Source organism: Eptatretus burgeri, chromosome 1 (genome assembly GCF_056783735.1).
Source record: "Eptatretus burgeri isolate ZD-2024b chromosome 1, Ebu_testis_v1, whole genome shotgun sequence".
Classification (NCBI taxonomy): domain Eukaryota; kingdom Metazoa; phylum Chordata; class Myxini; order Myxiniformes; family Myxinidae; genus Eptatretus; species Eptatretus burgeri.
The window spans coordinates 13,867,502-13,890,912 of NC_140961.1; the positions used below are offsets into that span (position 1 = coordinate 13,867,502).

Genomic DNA, 23,411 nt, shown 5'->3' on the forward strand with positions numbered 1-23,411 from the left:
GTAAATGTTGAAATGATAAATGGTGCAGGAAAGCATAATTCATAATCTTCTTACTCGTTACAGTTCAAATGTTTAGGCTTTAGCATAAGCACCATCTTTTGGAATACATCGCTCAATCCGATTTTCCAACTTGTTGAAACCCTTATCCATCCAGTAGCTGCTGAATAACTTCATGAATTGCAGTGACAGTGATCATAGCCCTAAGTTCATCCAAATAATCTGTTTTTGATGAGTAAACAACAGTCTTGCCCCCATAAAATATAGTCCAATGGGGATTGGTCAGGTAATGAGGTGGCCAAGTAATTGGTGCACGTCCAGCAATCCACGTGTCTGGGAAGACCTCATTCAAGAACAGTCACACATTTGAAGCATAGCGTCAGAGAGCCGAGTCTTGCTGGTACAGGGTGACAGGTGAATTATTTAATTTTCATGGATCAAATGTGGTAATTGTGGTGGTTGATTTTTTTTTTTTTTAATTTTTAAATTTTTTATTTTTTTAATCACTTGTGTAGAATTTTCCTCATCATATAATGTCAACTCGTGAACAAACACGGGGATTGTGGATTTTACAACAACAACATCATCGGCAACATCAACGAGAAGGGCACTCGGGTGATCGCATTTACCTTTGCCGGACTGAACAGTGTACATTGTCTTTCCCACTGATTGGCCGGATCTGCAGCCGGACATTAACCGAAATCTAATCAACTTGTTCATGTCCTCGACCCAACTCATCCACCAAGTTTCATCTGAGTTAGTCGCTAACTTTTTGAAGTATCGTGCTCCACAGTAAGTATATCGTTTTTGTCCCGATATCTCAATGGTGAAGAATCACTTAAACGATTATAGTATCCGAATCGAGATCCCGATCTTCACCAAAATCTAATAGATTGGTCCTTGTCACACACACACCCAACCTTTCCACCAAGTTTCATCCAAATCCAGCCATAACCTTTTGAGATAATTACAGTTTGTTACCGTTTTACAATTTGTTACCTCCACCACCAAAGGTAGATTGAGGTTATGTTTTCACCCCTGTTTGTCTGTCTGTCTGTCTGTCTGTCTGTGAGCAGGATATCTCAAAAAGTTATGTATGGATTCGGATGGAACTTTGTGGACAGGTTGGGTATGTGACGAGGACAAATTGTTTAGATTTTCGTGAAGATCCGGACATGAGATTTAAAAAATGTTCTCGACAATTTTTCACCATTCAGAGATAGGGTCTAAAAACGATATATAGCACGATATTTCAAAATGTTGTCGACTGGTTCGGAGGAACTTGCTGGACAGTTGGTTGTGTGGCAGGACGAATTGTTTACATTTTGGTGACGTGATCTGGCCTGTCATTGTGATTCAAAATGTAAACTGTTCAGCCTGTCGCAGGTATGCGCACTCCACTGAATGTCGTTCTCGTTTCTATCATGTGTACATCAAAAGTTGTAATTGTTCAAAGTTGCACAACGACCTTCTGGACAACCTGTATTATAACTTTTGTGCCAGCTCTTTTTCCATCATGCTGTTTTGTTTATCATCTCACAGCCCCTTGAAGTGCAGGAAGCATTGCCTGACAAGAGCACGAAGGTCAACTTGTTGGGAATTTGGACCTCAGCGTCTGACGATGCTGAAAGGTTGATCGAAGTTGTTTCTGCTCTGGAGGCTGGAAGGTATGTCATTCACTAGTTTCATTCGTATGAGGAGTATGGATTGGCTCTGATCATTGTAATCAAATTGCTCGTGCGTAAAATACAAGGCACTATAGTCTATAGCGGACATCAACGACCACATACAATTTACCATCTATCTCAGTCTACACTCCCCACAACTCGAGCTTGCATCAATGGAAACTTTAATGTTTATTGATCCTTTAAATTTCAAACAGATGTACAATAGTTGTGTGTGTGTGTGTGTGTGTGTGTGTGTGTGTGTGTGTGTGTGTGTGTGTGTGTGTGTGTGTGTGTGTGTGTGTGTGTGTGTGTGTGTGTGTGTGTGTGTCCTCCATAACTCCAACACCATAAAACTGAGCAGCCTGAAACTTTGCATGCATTCGAAAAAAACTCCAAAGAAGTAAAAGAGTGAAAATTGGGTGTTTGGTTTAATTAAAACACCCCTTTTGAGGATAATTAATGGCCTTATTTAATTATATCCTTCAGCAGGCGATCCTCGGCCGCCTTGCTCTCTGGGGTCTTTAGGCGTTTCCTGGGTAACTTCCCTGGGGTCTGAAGCCACCTTGTTTTTTGGCCTGCTCATCCATGCCTTTACTTGTAAAGGGCCACAACGATTTCTATTCCAATAGTTTTTTTTTCACTTTCCTCACTCGTGTGATCGAGTGCAGCCTGTTCATCATAGCTACAAATTGCTGGATACTTTGCGATGCTTATAAATGCCCGGAGACGGCGGTGTTTGTTGCATGATTTCATTTCCGCACATGCGATCACTGCGAGAATCTCTGAAACAAAGCAGAATTACCAAATTAAAGCTCCAGAATCGAACTTGGAAGCTGTTCCAACTCCTAAAAAAAAAAAGTTAATTTGTCCAATTTGGACATATTTGACATTTTGTTCGTCAGTGGGAGGTGTATGTTTAATATGACGGTTCGGTGATTGTTCATCACGTGCCAAGGGAGCCGTTTCTTATCAACCGTTTCGTTGTGCAGCATTTTTATACATGACTCGAAGCATGCTGGGACGTCATTTGCTTAACTAATACATGGGCCACGTCTGTGTGGAAGCTGTTGCTTGGTGTTCCTCATTTACCCAGGTGTTTACTTTTTTTTTTGTCCACTACCTGGACCTTGTGCAACTACCTTATACATGACACCTACGCAAAATAATCGTAATAGTAACATTGAGATTAGTGGTCTCAAAATTCAGACACAAATATATGTACATAGCTCAATGTACTCATTGTAATGTACCGTGGTTTTGTACCAGGGCACTTTGCCGTGACATTGGAGGTTCTGATCCTGAGCGCATGACCCCACCTCGTGTCTACGACTACGTGAATAAAATGTTCATCAATTCCAATGTGAAGGTAACAGTATATAATTTATTGTTTTTGTAACCAATGACACAGAGCTCTTTCCTGTGTTTGTTTGTTTTTTGCACTTTTTCCCACCGATGAAGTGATGGACTTTGACATCAATGTACAATCAGACAAGATGGTCACACACCTATCACACCGACATCATGCAGTACTGAAGAAATGTATGCGGGCACTGCACGAGTGTATTGGCTGCTCATTAGTAACACTCGCACATTACCCGTAGGATGATTGCATTACCCCCTTCCCCTCCGCCCCCCACCCCCACAGTGACACACACACACCTGTGGCCAATTAGATTTTTACTGTGAGCAGACTTACACATTCAATCCTGACAACTCAACCGCTCCCCCACCTCCTCCCCACCAAAAGTCCTTCCTCCTCCCCTCCCCCCCAAAGTCTCAATCTCCCTCTCCCCACTCTGCCCAATTAGTGGACTAATTGTGGGTGGTGTCAGGTGAACTGTCCAACCAATGGGTGGAACTCGGACGCACACACGGACGGATGCGTGCACGCACATCACTTTTTTATCGTGTAGATATACTGTATATTAGTAACAATATGTAATTGAATATGTGCATTTGCTATACAGTACAGTATAAGGGAATTTTTTTATTTTTTTATTTTTATTTTAACCATTTGCCAGCTGTACCAGTTATTCAGCCCTTTATTTTCAATCAGCTCACTCTTTTTGAACGTTTTGGAATGTATTTACTCGGAGGTAACATCTTATTTGCTTCCTGTGCTACAATTTTCATGCTTTCAAGCGTACAATCAGAAGGAATTTTTATTCTGGCGCAGGTCTCTGTCATCACCGACCCGGCCATATTTGAGAAGGACTTTCCCTGCCTTGCGGCCGTTAACCGCTGCGCCAATGGTGGGTAAACTCCTTAATTACCGTGTAGTTAATGCTGCCCCTAACTTGTGGATCGTTTTTCCTCACTTCAGCGCTGCATTGCATTCCATTACCCTGTCGATTAGAATCTTACAGCGATTTGAGGTCGCTTATTAAGACAAATCCTTTCTTGCCCCCTGCAGTCGTGAGTCGTCACCGGGGACACCTGATCGAGCTGGAATACGTTGGAGATGGGCCAACCAGCAACACACTCTTCCTTATTGGCAAAGTCAGTAACTTCGCTTGCAATCATATGTATAAGGGAACTTTATTTTCTGCTCGACAATCTCAGCAAAATGAAGGTTTGTTAAATATATGCTGCATGCTCAACTGAAAATGGCTCAAAAATGAGTTTCCTTCTATAAACTATGAAACTCTCCTTTCCTTGCAGTTTTTATAGCAAATAATTGAATGAACCTGAGCTTAAAGGTCCTCCACAAGAGACCCTGCTGTATCTTGTCGCGATGCATGTAACGATCCCTGAAGTAGCTTATCGAGTGACGTCTTGGGCTCTGGTGCTAAGTTCAAATCCAAACTAGAGCGAAGTCGATGGCATGCCATCGAAAATCCCCACGCTTCCCACCTCGAGCAAATTTGAAAGTTTTGAAATTTGAAAGACGCATGAAATATGTAAACGTTATTTTTTGATTTGACCCTCGGTTCATGCCCCACGGGGTGGGGATGATTTGCTAGTCCTACAGGCACAGCATCTTGAGTGCAAAAGTCCATGTGGAGCTGCCTCCTGAGATATCCAATTAATAATAGTTGATAATCTTTCACCTTCAATCCATCGCTGCTCCGGAGATGGTTGAAATTTGGTGACAATATATGCAAAGTCCATTTTTGGTGCAGGCGTTAGTTTTAAATTGAATCAAGTCAATTGTTCGACCGTCTGACAATATTTCATCTTTGAATGTTACATGTCTACACGCATTGTCTTCAATTTGTTAGAGACTCAAACTCGAGACACCTTTACTTGGACGCAGGCTCAAACTTTAAGAATTGGATTCATACTTTGCATGAACTCGAATACATCACGGGTATTATCGCTGAAAGTTATTCTACGACTATGACGATGGTCTTGTTAAGCCTATTACTGGTATTGCATTACCAGGTATTGCTGTGTGAATCCTGCGTCGGAGTGACGACCCGTCCAGGATTTTACTCCTCAGCCAATGAAACTGCCTCAGAAGCCCAATGCATGAAAATAGTGGTTATTTTTATTGCTGTTTGAAAGTATTGAACCTACAGTGTTCAATATCGAATATTCTTATGTTACAGTGAATCGAGGCATCATGTTTTTGTATTTTTTAATTCTGTTCCACCAATTGTTCGGTGCAGGGTATCACTTACGACACCGGTGGTGCTGATATCAAAGCCGGCGGTGGAATGGCTGGGATGCACCGGGATAAATGCGGTGCTGCAGCTGTCGCTGGATTCTTCAAGGTGTTGTACGAAGCACGATGTAGCTCAAACCACCATATCCCTCTGATTTTTGTTTTTTCACTGGTGCACACTTCGATATTGCTTTTCCGTTTCAAATCATTTGATTACAATGTTTTCTTTTATTATTTCTCAAAAAAAAAAATACTCAAATTATCATTTTGATGAAGATTATAAAAGTGGTTTTGTGGGATTCCCATGTAGCTGGAGGGGATATATTATTATATACAATCGAATACAACCCTTCGCTTCGCTGACGGGTCAATAAAATGGGGGCTTGGGGAGAAAGAGAGAGAGGAGGAGGAGAGAGAGACACACACAGATAGACACGGACAGACACACAGACAGCGAGAGAGTGACAGAGATGTGGGAGGAGAGTGCTGCATTTTATGAGGAGGGGACAGAGTGAGAGAAAAGGGTCGGAGGAAAAAAAAAAAGACAGGTGAGGGGTGGAGGTGGGGTTCGCAAAGAGAATGATATGTGATGTTTAATGACTGAACATGAATAAAAAACGTGTCAGAACAGCTGTACACACAACGACATAACAGAGTTTGTAAAGTAATCCGCTGGCACATCAGCAAAAACTGATATTCCAGTTCCAGAAAATTTGTGGGAAAATGAACCAACAGCAATCGCTGAAAACATTGAAATACCGCTCACGTACGACCGAATGATCTCATCGGGCAGGAACATCGAAAACAAAGCATTGCAACCAGGTATAATACATAGGTGCAAAAAAAGAGAGAAGAAGGCATCGCTAATTGAGGTTTAAATACCGGTGATTTTGGACTAACGATGCAGAAATCAAGAAAATGACCAAATACCAAGACCTCAAGCAGGAAGTGAAAAGATCCTGGAAGCTGAAGAATGCCAGTTGTACCAGTGATGATTAAGAACCTCACAGAGATATTAAAAACCATCCCTGGAAATATCACTACAAGTTAACTACAGTTGGAAGCCGTCCTGGGCTCAGTAACGATTCTGAAGAGCTCCCTCGGCACAAAATTTTGAAAACAGAAAGCTTCACAGATTCGTCCATGAATCGTGACCCCTTACCGAAATGAAGGTGGATATTTTGAGCGCGCGCGCGCACACACACACACACACACACACACACACACACACACACACACACACACACACACACACACACACACACACACACACACACACACACACTCAAAAATTATAAGACCAGAATAACCAAACTGTCCACAGCCTGGTTAGACGATAAAAGCTTTCGATGGTGTTCCACATTCATTGATGATAAAATGCATGCAATTGTACAAGATCAACCCTCAAATAATCAAACTTATTGAGAACGCAACGGAGCTTTGGAACAGCACATTGATATTACAGCACTCGGAAGGAAAGATCGAAACACCAGGAGTGATGATATGACTCGGGATCTTCCGAGATGATGGCCTTTCACCCCTCCTATTTTGTCTAGTTCTGGATCCACTAAACAATCTCATCGATGAGCAAGGACATGGATACATGCTACCATCCAATAAAAGAACGTCCAAATAAACAAGAAAGGTGACACATCTATCTCCTGCATATGGATGATTTAAAACTCTTTTCACCGAGTGACGAAAAATTGGCAGAACAACTGAAGTTGGTAAAACAGTACTCCGATGATATTCAAATGGAATTTGGCTTCGATAAGTGTGTAAGGAAGACCAACAAAAATGGACAACATAAAAATGGACCTATTACAACATCACAGGAACGAGACAATGAAGCATTATACAAATACCTCTGAGTACAAGATGGCCACCAAATATATCACAAACAAATGTGCAAAACAATTACCAAAGAATACCTGCATAGAACGAGGCTGATCCTGAAAACATACCTTTCCCCAAGGAACAAAATCAAAGCCATAAACCAACGAGCAATACCAGTGTTCCAATTCAGCTGTGGAATAGTAAATTGGCTGCAATCAGAAATCAATAAGCTAGATGTCAAAACGGGGAAACTCCTCGCTATCCACAAAATGTTCCACAAAAATCAATGTATACTGAGAATGTACATGCCGAGACGAGAAGGAGCGAGCGGCCTGATGGAACTCATCCAAGTGCACAGAATAACAACTGCAGGACTGGATGAATACGTGAAAAGTTAAACAGACTACCGAATCTAATTTGTACTCATCCACAAAGACAACAAACCAAGGAAGGTATCCCTAACCCACGTAGCAAAAAATTTCCAAAAACAGGTACAAATAGATGGTCACACATAATACCAAACATCAAATTCAGTCCTAACGACTGAAAAAAGAAGAAAAAATAAAAATATGAAAAACCACTCATCGGGTGACAACTTAGCAAAACAGCACAAAGTAGAATGGCACTCGGAAGAGTGCATACCTCTGCCAGGTGGAACAGTTCATGTTTTTTTATCCCACTGATGGGCTGTATCCGAAGTAAAATCCAATCCACTTGGTTTTTGTCACATATTCAACACATCCACCTTGTTTTGTCATAACTCATCCACAACTATTTGAGATATAGTGATGTATTTAGTTTTTAAACCCTATCTATAAATTTTAGAAATTAGGCCTGTGTTGACTTTTTGACCTTAAAATTAATTAGTAGTTGAATTCAGCGACCTGACATGAAAATGCTCTTCAAATTTCAAGTCAATCGGATGAAAATTGAGGATTTTAGAAAATTTGGCCCAAATTGGCTTTTTGGCCTATTTTGACCTATTGGCCTATGTTTACCTCAAAATCAATAGGTGGTTGAATTTAGTGACCTGATGTGCAAATGCTCTTCAAATTTCAAATGAATTGGATTAAAATTGAGGATTTTAGAAATTTGGCCTATGTTGACCTTTTCGCCGATGGTAACCGCAAAAAATAATAGGTGGTTGAATTCAGTGACCTGGTATGTAAATCCTTTTCAAATTTCAAGTCAATTGGATGAAAACTGACAATTTTAAAAACAATTTAAAAAAATCTGGCCTATTTTGGGTTGACCTTATGGCCTATGTTGACCTTTTGACCGAGAATAACCTTTAAAGTAATTGGTGGTTGAATGCATTGACCTGACATGCAAATTGTGTTCAAATTTCAAGTCGATCGGATGAAATTTAAGGATTTTAGAAAAAAAATTGGCTCAAATTGGCCTATGTAGACCTTTTTGGTGGACCGAATTTTACAAAACTTCAATGCGGGACCATCGCAGGGTCGGTGACATTAATCTCTGAAATTTTTAGAACGATCGGTTGGGCGGTTTGGGCTGGGGGCGAATCAACACACAAAGGCGATCAACATACTTGTCAAAAACAAGGAAAAAATTTTTTTGGAGGGGGGCATTTTTTTTTGAGATGGGGCCAAAAATAAAAAAAAGTAAAAGAAACCCCCACTATTCATTTATTTATTTTGAATGAGTGATTAAAAGTTTGTCATTATAACAAGTCTGGAGACGGCGATGATCGTTCACGAGCAACGTACACGGTTCGCCTTTTTTATTTTTTGGCCTTCGAGGGGACGCCACGGGCAAACTGGCGGGAATCGGGAAAAACGTAAATGAAAGTTGTAGTACTCGAAGAGCACTCACTACCTGCATACCAACTTTCATTCGAAACAGTTGAAAACCCGAGGAGCTCGATGCCCAATTTATTAATTTTTTTGACATTTTCTAAGTTCGTGACCTTGTGACCTTGACCTTGGGACGAAAATGAAAAATAGAGCTCCGTGGGGCTATGCAGGTGCCATTGGGCTAACCAAATACCGAAACCCCTGTCAGATTTGACAAACCCCCTCGGAGAAGATGTAACTTAAAACTGGCTACCCCCTAAAAACACATGTTTTTTGGGCGTGACTCTGCCCATAATGGGCGCAGCACGCCCATTCTCAGGAAAACACAACTAGATCATGATACAAACCTCGCACCCTAATTTTATCAGGATCGGATCAAAACCCACGGAGCTATGCTCGGGACAGACAGACAGACAGACAGACAGACAGACACACACCCATCCATAACGAATATCTTCTTCTTCTTTCGGCTGCTCCCTTTAGGGGTCGCCACAGCGGATCATCCGTATGATCCGCATTGTGATTTGGCACATGTTTTACGCCGGATGCCCTTCCTGACGCAACCCTGGTCGCCTCTTACGACACAGGGATATGGTACACCTATTTTAACCGGGGTATACACCGGCCCAGTATACTGGTACTCATTTCGCCGACCTCGGAAGGATGACAGGCTGAGTCAACCCCCTGGTGTATTAATTCAGTGGCCCAACGGGGCTTGAACTCAGGACCTTTTGGATCCCAAGCCGCTGCCCTAACCACTGCGCCAACACCAGGCTCCATCCATAACGAATATAGTGGTCACTTACTGACTCGTGAACCAATAATCTTAAATATAGTTTTTGATTTCACAATAAATAGCTTTTGGCATTGGGTCCAAAATCTGCGTAACCGCCATTGGGAACGAATTTTTTTTTTCTATTGAAGCCTTTTTTTTTTGTACATATCTATTTAATTAATCCAATTTTTTTAAAGCCTTTGTTACTTATTTAATTGTGGGTTAATCGTGATCTGAAATTATCTGTGCAGATCGTTTTGCTGCTGCTGCTGCTGCTGCTCTTGTGATTAAACACAGTTGCTTTCATCCCTCATGTACTTGTCCATTATCAGAGTTATTCCATGGTGTTGTGGCTTTGTTGCACGCAGGTCCTTGCTGAGCTTAAGCCAAAGAACATCAAAGTGGTTGGAGCGATGGCCATGGTCAGGAACAGTGTGGGTGCAGGTGCGTTTCCTTGACGAACTGTAATTCGTTCGTTTTTTGTTTGCCTTGGATAAAGCCAACTAATGGCTTTTTCAAAGTCAGGGTCCAATTGTAATTCGGCTTCCTTCATCGAGATAGAGGATCGAGAATATATTCCAGATGGCCTTTGGTTCAGGAAAACCTGTGGGTTTGCTGGGCTGGCACCTGCGGGCTTAGCCCTTTTAATGGTTACTTGTGTATGGTTCAGCAGGGATTATACCTATAACAAAGTCCAACTATGTTTGAATGCTTGTTCGCCCATCCACTGCAGTGTTTGTGTGCGTGCGTGTCGAGATCATAACTTTCTGTTACCGTTTGAGCTTCTGTCATCAAAATTTCAACAAACCCTTATTTTGAGAAAATGAAGACAAATTAATTTGACTTTTTATTTATTTATTTATTTATTTATTTATTTATTTTACCTCTGCCACCAAAGGTGGGCAGGCGGAGGTTATGTTTTCACCTTTGGTTGTTTGTGAACAGGGTATCTCAAAAAGTTGGGGACGGATTCGGACAAAACTTGGCGGACACGTCGGGTGTCTGACGAGGATGAATTGTTTCAATTTTGATCAAGATCCGAATCTGGATGCAATGATTTTTTCAGTGATTCATCAGCATTGAGGGGTCGGGCTAAACCGATTATATAGCATGATATTTAAAAAAATTATTGGCTCCAATATGTTCTCCTGGATCAGGCATTGCGTGACAGAGTTGTGCACTCCACCGAGTGGCCGTGATACTTTTTTTTCTGTCGTCAAGTTTAATCTGAGTACAAAACGGATGCAGATTGTGTCTGCATTTTGGGATGCTTTTTAGATCTCAATCTCCTGTGCCCTATCTGGCTATTTTTATACTCGACATTCATGTGTCATCTGTGTCGGAGTGGCGACCCGTCCAGGATTGTGCACAATAGCCAAGGAGACCGCTTTGGCAGCACCAATGCTCTGCACAGAGTATAATCCCAATGGATGGATGAATTCACGTGTCATGGTGCGTGGGTCACATGTTCCCGGTCGGTTGAGTTCCCGTTCTCCCAATCGCGCCTTTCACTCGTGTGTTCCGTCTGTAACCCACCCGTTCCCATGCAGACTGCTATGTTTCTGACGAGATAATCCGGTCACGTGCGGGAAAGCGAATCCGCGTGGGAAACACGGATGCAGAAGGAAGAATGGTAATGGCTGATGTGCTGTGCATGATGAAAGAACGGGTAAGTTGTTGTTGTCGCTCTCCAACAGCCGTTCACTTCCTTCGTGAACCTGAACATATTGGTTTGATGAGCCTTCATGGCGGGAATTCCAATTACATGCTGAGAGTGAATGTTACCTTTCCAACTCGATGACAAACCACAGTTAATTTTAATATTTCGGGATGTTAATGTTTTGGCATTGATGTTTATAATCCTTGCTGAGAATGTTGAAATTTGATCCTAGGATCCTGAGTTCAAATCCCAGTTGGCTGTTGAATTGATACCAGGTGGGGTTGATTCTGCCTGTCATCCTTCCGAGGTTGGCAAAATGAGTACCAGCTTGCTGGTATCCTGTGTCGGTGTGGCGACCCGTCCAGGATTGTACCGACGAGCCAAGGAGACTGCTGAGGCAGCACCAACGCTCTGCACAGAGTATGGTCCCAATGGTTGGATGGATGGAGGTAACCCGGATGTGCTTTAAGTCCCCATCGAGAGCAAGGTGGCTGAGGATGCGCCTGACAAAGGACATTAAATAAGGCCGTTGGCGTTAATTGTCTTTAGAAGGGGTGTTTTAATTAACACACACACACACACACACACACACACACGGATACTTTGGAGACCTGGGGCAGTCTGCTGCACTCTATCTACCTCGCAAAGGTCTGCTGCATGCATGGGTGTAGATCCCGGGGGGGGGGGGGAAATGTCCCTCCCACTTTATTTTACCAGGGGGGACAGAGTATATTCTGCCCCCCCCCCCCACATTTCGAGTCGGTCTGCATGCATCGCTACCACTCTTACAGTGCATGGAAGGGTTTAACAGAGCCCTGCAAGCGCCAGCGCAGACTGTAGCTACAGTTGGGCGAGAGTGTGAAAGAGCAGATACAGTACCTTCGCAGCAATGAGGCCTTCCATGACCCATTCGTCCACGTGGAGAAACAGATGGAAGAACACAGCATTGACCCTTTCGCTCCTCCTAGGAAGAGGCGAGCTCCTCGTAGACTGGATACTGAGGTGCCACCCCATGAGTTTTCGACGGCTGAAGACTCGTATAGAGCAGAATACTTCGCGGCGCTCCATTCAGCGATGTCGAACATGACTACATACTTCACCTCTACAGACTTGAAATGGTACGGCCTGGTTTTGGCTCAGTGGTTAGGGTGGCGGTTTGGGATCCAAGGGTCCTGAGTTCAAGACTCATTGCCCGCTGAATTACTTCACGAGGGGGTTGACTCAGCCTGCCATCCTTCCGAGGTCGGCAAAATGAGTACCAGCTTGCTGGGGATGATCGAGTCATTCGAGTATCCTGTGTCGGAGTGGCGACCCGTCCAGGATTGTGCCCAATAGCCAAGGAAACTGCTTTGGCAGCACCGACACTCTGTACAGAGTATGCTTCCAATGGATGGACTTGCAATGGTGTGGCGGCCTCGCAAAGATGTTGCTCTCTGGAGAGTATGAATCTGACACTGTTACCATTTATCCAGAATTGTCAGAGTCTGAAAGAAGAATTGCTCTTCTTCAAGAAGCAGTACACTGGTTCCTGCATTCAGGATTACCAAGCCATCTATCTATAATTCCAGCAATGTCTGTCTGTCTGTCTGTCTATATGCGACCGCCGTTTCTCGACGACCGCCGGTCCGATCTGAGTGAAACTTGCCAGGTATATTGCTGGGGACCCGCGGATGTGCCTTTTCGAGGTTTGATATCAATCGGACGAGCGGTTCCCAAGTTACGGCCATTTATCTGTCGACCAATGACAAGACACGGTGCTATGACGTCATGAATGACGTCACAAATAATGTTTATTTATTTATTTTCCCACGATTGACGTCACAATTCTTCTTCTTCGTTTGGTATGACGTCACAATCGACGCTGGGGACCTGAGTATGTGCCTTTTCAAGGTTTGATATTAATCGGACAAGTGGTGCCCAAGTTATAGCCATTTATTTACCAAACCAATGACAGGACACGGTGCTATGACGTCACGAATGACGTCACAATTAATGTTTATTTATTTATTTATTTGTTTTTTGTTTTTTTTGTGAATACATTTGTGAGTACATTTACAGAGAGAGGGGGAGAGAGGAGGGCGAGAGAGGAGGGGAGAGGGGGCAAGAGAGAGGCAAGAAAGGGTGGGGAGGGGGGCAAGAGAGGGGAGGGAGAGAGGGGGGTGAGAGAGAGGGGGCGTCAATTTAAGAGAGGGGTAGAGAGGAGGATGCGAGAGGGGGGCGAGAGAGGAGGGGTGAGACTAGGGGGGAGCGAGGGGGCGAGGGAGAGGGGGCGTCGCAATTCTTCTTCGTTTGATATGACGTCACAATTGACGCTGGGGACCTGAGTATCTGAAAACCTGGCTGAGTATGTTTCCCAGGTGTTTCCCAAGTTGTGGCCATTTATGATACGGTTGGTCCGATCTAATTCAAAAAATGCCCCAATCCAGTCGTCGTTTACGAGAGCGAAGGAACGAAGCTGCACATACTGGCACGCCTCACCCACGAGAGAGGGTACTGGCATGAGAGAGGGGGAGAGAGGAGTGGGCGAGAGAGGGGAGGGGGGGGTGAAAAAATGCCCCAATCCAGTCGTCGTTTACGCACCTACGGGCCCGTACTAGTCTTCCAAAAGATGGTACCGGAGGTGCGCCAATTGTTCCCGCAGGTTGAACGGTTGCTTCGATTGCTCATGATCTCCCCAGCAAGCTCTTGCTCGGCTGAGTGCTCCTTCAGCGTACTCAGGTGTCTGAAAACCTGGCTGAGAAGTACGATGAGTCAACAAAGACTGAACCATCTCATAGTTTGCCACGTCCACAGTGATCGGTTGGCAGCACTGGATCCCCATGAGTTGGCAAATACGTTCGTTTCCAATGTTCCGAACCGTCACACTATATTTGGATAAATACAGTACAGTATATGTGCCTGTATGTGTACATGGATGTGTACCTGTATAAATACACTGTATTAACATACCGGATCTGGAACTGAAAAAAACGTTGCAGTCCATTGTTCATGTCACCTAATCGATTCGTGGGGAGCAGTTGGCGTGGTGATCTATTGCCTGGGCACACCTTGGAAGAAGGGTTCAGTTACCTGTCCCCCCCCCCCGCCCACATTTTGGCTTGGATCGACACCCTTGGCTGCATGCATGCATGCTCGTACATGCAGCAACCTTTGCATCCCTCCGGTCAGCTCACTCCGAATCTGATTTGTACATGCTGCAGTCCCCTTGACAGAGGGGAAAGGGTGGGGGAGGCAAGGATTAAGGGGAAGGGTGGGGGGGAGAGAAAGAGATAGAGATAGAGATAGAGATTACAGATGGAGGGGGAAATGGATTCCAGCAGATGACATGTCCAGTTCAACATCCACCTGAGAGAGAGCACATACATTGATGAATCACCCTGCCTGAGAAACACTGGGATGACAGTTTATAGCTGGGTCAGGATTTAAACCCAGGCTCGACAGCTTAGAGTGAGCATGCGTACCTCTCGACTTTCCTGCCGTGATGTGGCTATTCATTACTTCTCAACAACTGAAAACTTTTTTTACTCATTGTGATCATATAATTTATTTTGCCTTCGCACCTCCGGTATGGGACCGTGGTATCGCCATTGATTGAAACTTGAAGAACTCGTGCCAAGTGGCTTCACCAAGCAATCCACGAAATGGTCGAAGAAACTTTTAAGAACGAAACATTTAAATTTTATTTGTATTTATCTATGCCAAACTGACAGGTCGTACAATGGAAGAACGCCCAAAAAGGGGAAATGTCGTGTAAAATAAAATTTCACATTTTCGGCGAGTCAGCCACCGCCTGTTGTACCGCAGAACAACACATGGCCAACAGAGGCGAGTGGCCCCTGCACTTTATTCAAGTCGATCGACATACAGTATTCAGTGACGGTGCGAATATTGTAGAGCGCTCGCCAAGTGGCTTAAGCTCTCAAGAAGCACTCCAACAAAATGGTTGAGAAGAAATGGCTCGCTTGGCATGCGATTCGCTATCACTGAACCGTCATATTAAACATACACCTCTCGGAGATGCCTGAAATGTCAAATGTATCCAAATTGGGCAAATAAAAGAAAAAAGTTGTCTTTTTTTTTTTTTTTCTAGGAGTCAGTTCTGCTGCTAGGTTCGATTCTGGAGCTTAAATTTTGTAATTCAGCTTAATTTAGGAGATTCTCAAAGTCGCGGCTTGAGCGGAAATTAATTAAAGCCACAGACGCTGGTATCTCCGAATGTTTATAAGCATTGCATTGTACCCAGCGATTTGTAGTTACGATGAACAGGCATTCGATAATATGAGTGAGGAAAGTGGGGAAAAAAAACTTTATCGGCAAGAAATCGTTGCGGCCTGTTCCAAGTCGAGGCATGGTTGAGCAGGCCAAAAAACATGGCGGCTTCAGACCCCCTGTTTGCTAACTCAGGATACGCCTCAAGACCCCAAAGAGTGAGGTGGCCGAAGATGGCGCCTGATAAAGGATATAATTAAATGAGGCTGTTAATTATCTTTAAAAGGGGTGTTTTAATGAACCCAAACACCCAATTTTCACACCCACTCTGACATTTATTAGTATAGATACCAAACAGCAGGCACATGAAGGCGATCGATTTAGACACCTCTTTTGTCACCACTGTTTGATCATAAGTGTACCTGATCCTCCTCCACGCTTGCGTTCATCTCTGAAGGCTTTGACGGCAGTGAATCCACAACTTTTCACCATTGCGACGCTGACCGGTCATGCTGTGCGTGCTGTGGGACCGAACTACTCTGTAAGCTTACAACGATTTTCAAAAGGAGGGGGGGGGGGTTCATGCAACTTATTTTTGAAGCTCTTACCTTAAATCATCTGTCCTGTCCTCCCCACCCCCACGATCACTATTTCAGGAATGTGTACCCTGGCCTTTTCCAATGATGTTGAGTTGATGAAAAGCGTTTTCAACGTTTTCTTCCAGATAATATTGGACAATGGCCCTGCTCGAAAAACTCAGACCGCTCAATCGGTACAGAAAGGTATTCAATTCACTTTTGCTTCTCACTGTGATCAAAAATTGTCGATAACCTCTCGAACTGGGTTTTTTCACCAAACTGTTCCGTTTTGCGTCATCCAGTTATGCAAATTCATTATCATTTGTTTTTAATCACTTCAATTAATTTTGTCATCGAGAATGGTTACATTTTGAGCAAGTTGTGAGGTTGCCCATTGAGCGTAGCTTTGTTTTCACACCTTGTCAACCATGCACGGATACCTTCTGCATAATTTTTTTTTTTTTTAATATAAATAGGTCTCTAATTAGTTTGCAAAATGTATAATGGATTTGCAGTGTAATTCTTGCATTGGTTTGTTTGGCCAAGAATATGGTTTCTTGGATGTTTAATTCTGAAATGATGGTGTATGGTGGCTGAGAGGTGTGAGCTCACGAGACTGACATCCCAGAGGTTGGAGGTGCAAATCTGGATTGAGTTTGCACAATTGAAAATTTGGATTCGAAGCATTGGGAAACTAGAACGGCACTCGGTGGAGTGCATGCCTCCGCCAGGCTGAACAGTTTACGTTTTGTATCCCTCTGATAGGCCAGATCTGCATCCAGACCTCAAACAATATAATCAGCTTGTTCTTGTCATAAACCCAACCCAACCACCAAATTTTGTCATAATCCGTCTACAACTTTTCGAAATACCGTGCCATATGTCGTTTTTGGCCCTAACACTCGATGGTGAAGAGTCACTTTAAAAATTCTCACATCTTCACCACCAAATTCTCATGAATTAGTCCTTGTCTCACACTCACAACTTGTCCATCAATAATTTTCTGAATCGGTCCATAACTTTTTGAGATATCATGCTCCATATCGTTTTTGGTGCAATCACTCAATGGTGAAGAATCACTTAAAAAGGGAAGTAAAAAAAAGCTCATGAGTATGGATGGGGATGATCTGAGGTAGTGGTGAACAGCTTGCCAATCTGGGCATTCACAGTCAGTGAGAGCGTTGGTGCTGCCAAAGCAGTCTCCTGGGCTATTGGGCACAATCCTGGATGGGTTGCCACTCCGACGCAGGATACTCGAATGGCTCAATGATCCCAGCAAGCTGGTACTCATTTTGCTGACCTCGGAAGGATGACAGGCTGAGTCCACCCCACCTGGTTGGTATTAATTCGACAGCTGAGGAGGATTTGAACTCAGGACCCTAGGATCCCAAGCCCCTAACCATTAAGTCCAGCCCATTAGTGGGATACAAAATGTAAACTGTTCAACTTGACGGAGGTATGTGCTCTATCGAGTGCCATTCTACTTTGTTCTGTTTTCCCAAGTGTCACTCTATGAGTGATTTTTATTTATGTATTTGTCTGGCTGTCTGTGAGCAGGATATATTGTTGTGGAGCCGTGCGTCGGTTGCGAGCACGACCGCTAGATGGAGCAGTAAGGTCGACTCTACCGAACACCCAGAATCTAGATCGTACCTTTTGGAAAACTCCGAAAGGTATGGGTCCCTTACCTGACCGTGAATCGTCAATAAATCAACCACGTGGGACAGGGTTATCTGCCAAACTTCAAAATACCTAGAGGCCCACGTGACGAGCTACCGAGGATTCACACCCTCGACGGCACTCGTACAGGACGAGCCGTATGTGTGCTTGACCCGTGCGTAACCCGAGCAGTTGGTTACCGAGGTCCCATCGGTCCAAATGTACAATTTGCCGCTTCCCAAATTTCCCAACACGCACCGTGCTAAGCCAATGAAAGAAACACAAAAACGAGCTGAAACATTTAACAGGGGATTTATTTCTAATGGGGGGCAGGGGAGAGCACGCAAGGATCAGAGTTATCCGATTATAAGAAATGAAATCCAGTTTATACTTAAAGACGGGGCCCCATGGACACACACACACACACACACACACACACACACACACACACACACACACACACACACACACACACACACACACACACACACACACACACACACACACACCCAGAAAGAAAAATGGACCTTCCCACCTCGTGTGGTTTGGCCGAGACGAGCGAGCCAGACCGGCGTCAAGATGCAACCAGCCCAGCGTCGACGAGAGGCGACCAGCGTTGACGAGATGCGACCCGCGCTCCAGCAGACCAGAGCAGCGTCGAGAGATGCGTTCCGCGCTCAAGCAGACCAGACACTAATATTTGTTCTCTTTCCTAGTCCTTCTCGGGCGTGGTCTGCTCATCATGGCCTGCTCTCATTGGGCAGACCGTGTGTTACGGCTCCGCCTTCTTGCAAAAGGACCGCCCCTCCAACAGGAAGTTGAGTAACAGTATCCCGTGCTGGCTTCCTATTGGCCGAACGCCTCGGCTTTGCGCGCGTCGCTCATTTGGCGCAAAATGACACATACCCTTATTTGGCACCAGGCCAGACGAAACGCTTCGTGAGTGTGCCTCACGCGGACATTGCCTTGAGCAGTGTGTTGTTATTGTAGTATTGTATTGTTATTATTGTAGTCTTATTGCATAACAATTGTGCATTTTGTGAGGAAAGCACCAAATTTGGCACACGACTAGCCTATCATATTATGAACAGATTTGGATATTGGGCCATCTCAAAATTTTTGATGGCAGTGGAAAATGACTGCCACAGCCATCAGCCGCTGAATTTGAGATGGCCCAAGATCCAAATGTGTTCATAATATGATAGGCTACTAGTGTGCCAAATTTGGTGCTTTCCTCACAAAATGCACAATACAATTGTTGTGCTATATTTAGCTAAGTTGCCCCACTATTGGCGTTGTTGTTGTAGTAAAAAATCCTAACTATCAAAATAACTTCGCAGCGCATGTACATTTAATTCCCGTTAGACCAGGGACGGGACCCTAACTAGAAACATGTACTTATCGAAATAACTAAGCTACGGGGATGGCTGTCTGTCTGTGTGCACAAGGCTTCCAAATTCGTAACAATATGGCCGGATTCATACGAATTTGGTGGACAGGTTGGGTGTGTGATGAGGACCAATTTATTAGATTTTATTAATGATCCGGATACTGGAATTTTTAAGTGATTCTTCACCATTGAGAGATGTGGCTAAAAACGATATATAGCACGACATCTGAAAAAGTTGTGGACAGATTCTGTTCAAACTTAGTTGATGAGTTGGTTCGGTGACAAGAACAAGCCAATTAGATTTTTGCTTTCGGTACTGATGCAAATTCGTCCCATCGGTGGGATAGAAAACAAAAACTGTTCATCCCGGCGGAGGTGTGCGCTCAACTGAGTACCTTTCAGTTAAGGAAGTATGTGGGAGACAAGTTTGTTGAGGAAGTAGATTGGATATTTGTTTCCTCCATTTTCTTTTGTTTTCAACGGATCATTACCATTTTCTGACCCGTCTTTGCAGCGGGTGACCAAATCGGAGACCCTTTTGAGGTTTCGACGATTCGCCGTGAAGACTTTGAGTTCCACAAGGGTAAGTCAGAGTATGAGGACGTTCTTCAAGCAAACAACTTGCCCTCAACATCTACACCACGTGGCCATCAAGCTCCTGCTGCTTTCCTGATCATGGCATCAGGGCTTGATGCGGTGAGCTTCTCCGTACACCTCACAATTCTCATTGAAGCCCTTTGCCCTGTTGTTCAGGAAACACAAGAAATTGTAAAGTTGGATACACACTGCGATTAAGGAAATTGTTTGAGAAACACCATTCTTCTCAATGCAGGTTATATCCTGTACATGCCAAGTGCCACAATCATCAGCTTTAGTTTAGTCTCTTCACAACTGCAGGGAGCTCGACGATGAATTTCACTGCTCTGGAAATTTAAACTTAAATTTATTATTAAATTATTCCATAAAAGTAAAGCACAAACGTTTCCCGAAGTTTGAAACCAGGATGGATTGGTTGAACATTGCGTCCAAGAACCTTTCCATTTCTCTTGTGTAACTCTCACTTTGACTGTTCTCCCACATCTGATACAACCACAGTTACAGAGCCAAAGATTTATTCTGAATGAGCAGCTTTTCTCCACATTACGAAATGCATTATGATTGTTGATACGTAATGTAACGTGCTTTATAAGGCATCAATCTGGTGTGTGTGTGTGTGTGTGTGTGTGTGTGTGTGTGTGTGTGTGTGTGTGTGTGTGTGTGTGTGTGTGTGTGTGTGTGTGTGTGTGTGTGTGTGTGTGTGTGTGTGTGTGTGTGTGTGTGTGTGTGTCTTGTTTTTCTCATTTATTTAATTGTATAGATGAGAGCTTGCAGTGTTAGTGTGAGAAACTCCTGAGGCTATACCAAACACTGAATACGTCAGTGAGCTGTCACCGTCTTAGTGATGAGGATTTTATTTCATATATATATATATATATATATATATATATATATATATATATATATATATATATATATATATATATATATATATATATATATATATATATATATATATATATATATATATATATACCGGACTTAGTGGCGTGCGCCTGTAATCCGGCTACTCGGAAGCTTGGGTTGGAGGATCGCTTGAGGACGGGATCTCTGCACTGGGCCGCGCTATGAGAGGGTGTAGGGCAGCCTGGAATCATGGCGAAACCCAATCCTTATCCCTGTGTCGTAAGTCCTGACGCAACTTCCTTCCTGACGCAACCCTTCCTGACGCAACCAGGGTTGCGTCAGGAAGGGCATCCGGCGTAAAACCTGTGCCAAATCGGTTTGTGGATCATAACAGATGATCCGCTGTGGCGACCCCTAACGGGAGCAGCCGAAAGACAAACAACAACATATATATATATATATATATATATATATATATTTATATATATATATATATATATATATATATATATATATATATATATATATATATATATATATATAAATATATATATATATATATATATATATATATGCATGGAGGTAGTGGACAAAAAAATGGAAACACCTGGGTAAACGAGGGACCCCCAAGTATATTGAAAGCAATGGCTTCCACACAGGTGTGGCCCATGTGTTAATTAAGTGAATATCATCCCAGGATGCTTAGGGTCATGTATAAAAATGCTTCACAGGCTTTTGTTTGCCTATAATTATGGCTGGCATGGCTGAAAGAGGAGATCTCGGTGACTTTGAAAGAGTCGTGATTGTTGGGGCAGGTTTGGCAGGAGCTTCAGTGGCAAAGACAGCTGAACTTGCTGATGTTTTACGAGCATCGGTATCTCAGGTGATGTTGGCATGGAACTCCGAGGGAAAGACATCATCAGCAAAGGGCGACAGTGGGCAGAAGCACACACTCCAGGATCATGATATCCGTGCATTAATTTGAAGTGCAAGGCAAAGCAGGTGAGCAACTGCAGATCATTTGACTGAATTTCAACTTGGGGCGCGAGTAGCCACTTTCATCAAAAACAGTCCGCCGAAAACTCCACAGAGCGCGATACCATAGTTAAGTTGCAGTGCACAAACTTCTCATCACACCGGGGAATGCACGTTTGCAAGTCCAGTGGTGCAGAGCACAGGCAATGGACTACCGAGCAGTGGAGAAATGTGATATGGTCAGATGAATCTTCTTTCACCATGTTCTCAACAAACGGATGAGCACAAGCGTGGTGCCAACCGAAAGAACTCTAAAAGCCTGTGTGCTTGATTGCAACAGTGAAGGGTTCTGGTGGTTCTGTAATGTTGTGGGGGTGCATTTTCCTGGCATGGTTTTGGTGCAGTCATTCCCTTCGAAGGCAAGGTCAATGGCAGTCGCAACTTAACGGGACTGAATGATCATCTTCACCCCCATGTTGCAGCATTTCTTTCCTGCCCGAAGGGGTGTCCTCCGGGATGACGATGCCTCCCTTCCACAAAGCACGTGTGGTCGCCCAATGGTTTGATGAGCATGACACTGATGTTATCCATGTTCCATTGCCTTCTCAGTCACCAGATCTGTACCTAATGAAGCATTAATTGAATGTTCTGGAATGATGCCTGAGATGGCGTTTTCAACCTCCATTGAACAGGTGTGAGTTGTTCGACATTCTCGTCGAAGATTGGTGCTGCATGCCTCCCGCAGAATTCCAGACACTGGTGGACTCCATGCCACGGTGCATACAGGCCGGTACTGGCTGCACGTGGTGGCCCAATGCCCCATTAAGTGACTTTACATTGTTGTTTCTATTATTTTGTCCACCACCTGTATATATAAATAAATAAATAAATGGAAAGTATCTTCCCATACCCACCAATCCATTTGGAGTCCTATTGTAATGAACACTCAAAAGACATTAATTTCATCATAGTGAACAACACTTTTGGTGGACAATCCCATTTTATAGAATGTATTTCAACTCGATACGATGAACCTGTCGAATATTCTATTTTTAAAATTGAAATTTACTAAAAGGTGTCATCTATTGTAGCAAAACTAAATAAAACTCCAATTCTGGCCAGTTTTCATTTCGGCACAATTGGAGATGATACGACCTGCAACTATAACCGTGTAAGAGGAAATGTAGAAATGTGATGCCCGGGTTGTTGTTGTTTCTGGCGACGTCACTGCAGTACGTCTCGCTCATGCACATCAAATTCTCGTTGATTGTTTTAATTATTTTGGGTGGGGAGAGGGATATGGAGGATGGCATGTTGGGGGGGGGGCGGAGTCCTGCCCAAACACCTTTTGATAAAAGTCGACAAAACACAACTGTTCATTAAAATTACATTGCATTGTTTAAGCCTCCAAGATATTTGCAGATATTATGGAGAAGATGGAGATGTCATTCCAAAATGTAATTGTAAAATGGTTTCACTTGGCACAGAATGATTCCCTCTATCAATATTTCAAATCTATTTGTCACCGTCTTTGTTAAGTCCTTGGTTATTTCATGGTGTAACAAGATTAATGGCCCATTCATTCTGAACAGCGAGCAAACTGCTTTGCATGTTCAGAGATGGAAAGTTATTTCTTGAATTTTAAGTTTACAAGCAATTGAATACTGAAAATTCAAATTCCTCGAAAAAATAAAAAAAAGATCTATCAATCTGAGCATTTTGCAACCATTATTAACATCTCTCGTATTTTAATTTCAAAAAGGTTGGCTTTTCTCACATTACACCAAAATGCAAAGGG

At 43.4% G+C, this 23,411-nt stretch overlaps 1 protein-coding gene across 5 annotated transcripts in view; it reads left to right on the forward strand.

Annotated features, from left to right (window-relative positions):
* The window catches only part of LOC147033899 (putative aminopeptidase W07G4.4), a 76,814-nt gene that overhangs the window by 50,494 nt on the left and 2,909 nt on the right, over window positions 1-23,411 (forward strand). For 2 of the 5 annotated variants that reach the window (XR_015055913.1, XM_085872498.1), the window contains exons 7-16: window positions 1,540-1,664; window positions 2,931-3,030; window positions 3,841-3,916; window positions 4,078-4,163; window positions 5,276-5,380; window positions 10,068-10,143; window positions 11,250-11,368; window positions 16,026-16,109; window positions 16,293-16,350; window positions 19,710-19,891. Coding sequence is in view for 4 of the 5 variants with exons in the window: in XM_085872498.1 (XP_085728624.1) it covers window positions 1,540-1,664; window positions 2,931-3,030; window positions 3,841-3,916; window positions 4,078-4,163; window positions 5,276-5,380; window positions 10,068-10,143; window positions 11,250-11,368; window positions 16,026-16,109; window positions 16,293-16,350; window positions 19,710-19,891 (1,011 nt within the window). In the remaining variant the exon portion in view is untranslated. Of the gene's footprint in view, window positions 1-1,539; window positions 1,665-2,930; window positions 3,031-3,840; window positions 3,917-4,077; window positions 4,164-5,275; window positions 5,381-10,067; window positions 10,144-11,249; window positions 11,369-16,025; window positions 16,110-16,224; window positions 16,351-19,709; window positions 19,892-23,411 lie in introns of those variants that run through there. The other 3 variants (XM_085872528.1, XM_085872510.1, XM_085872519.1) reach the window with 3 other exon arrangements.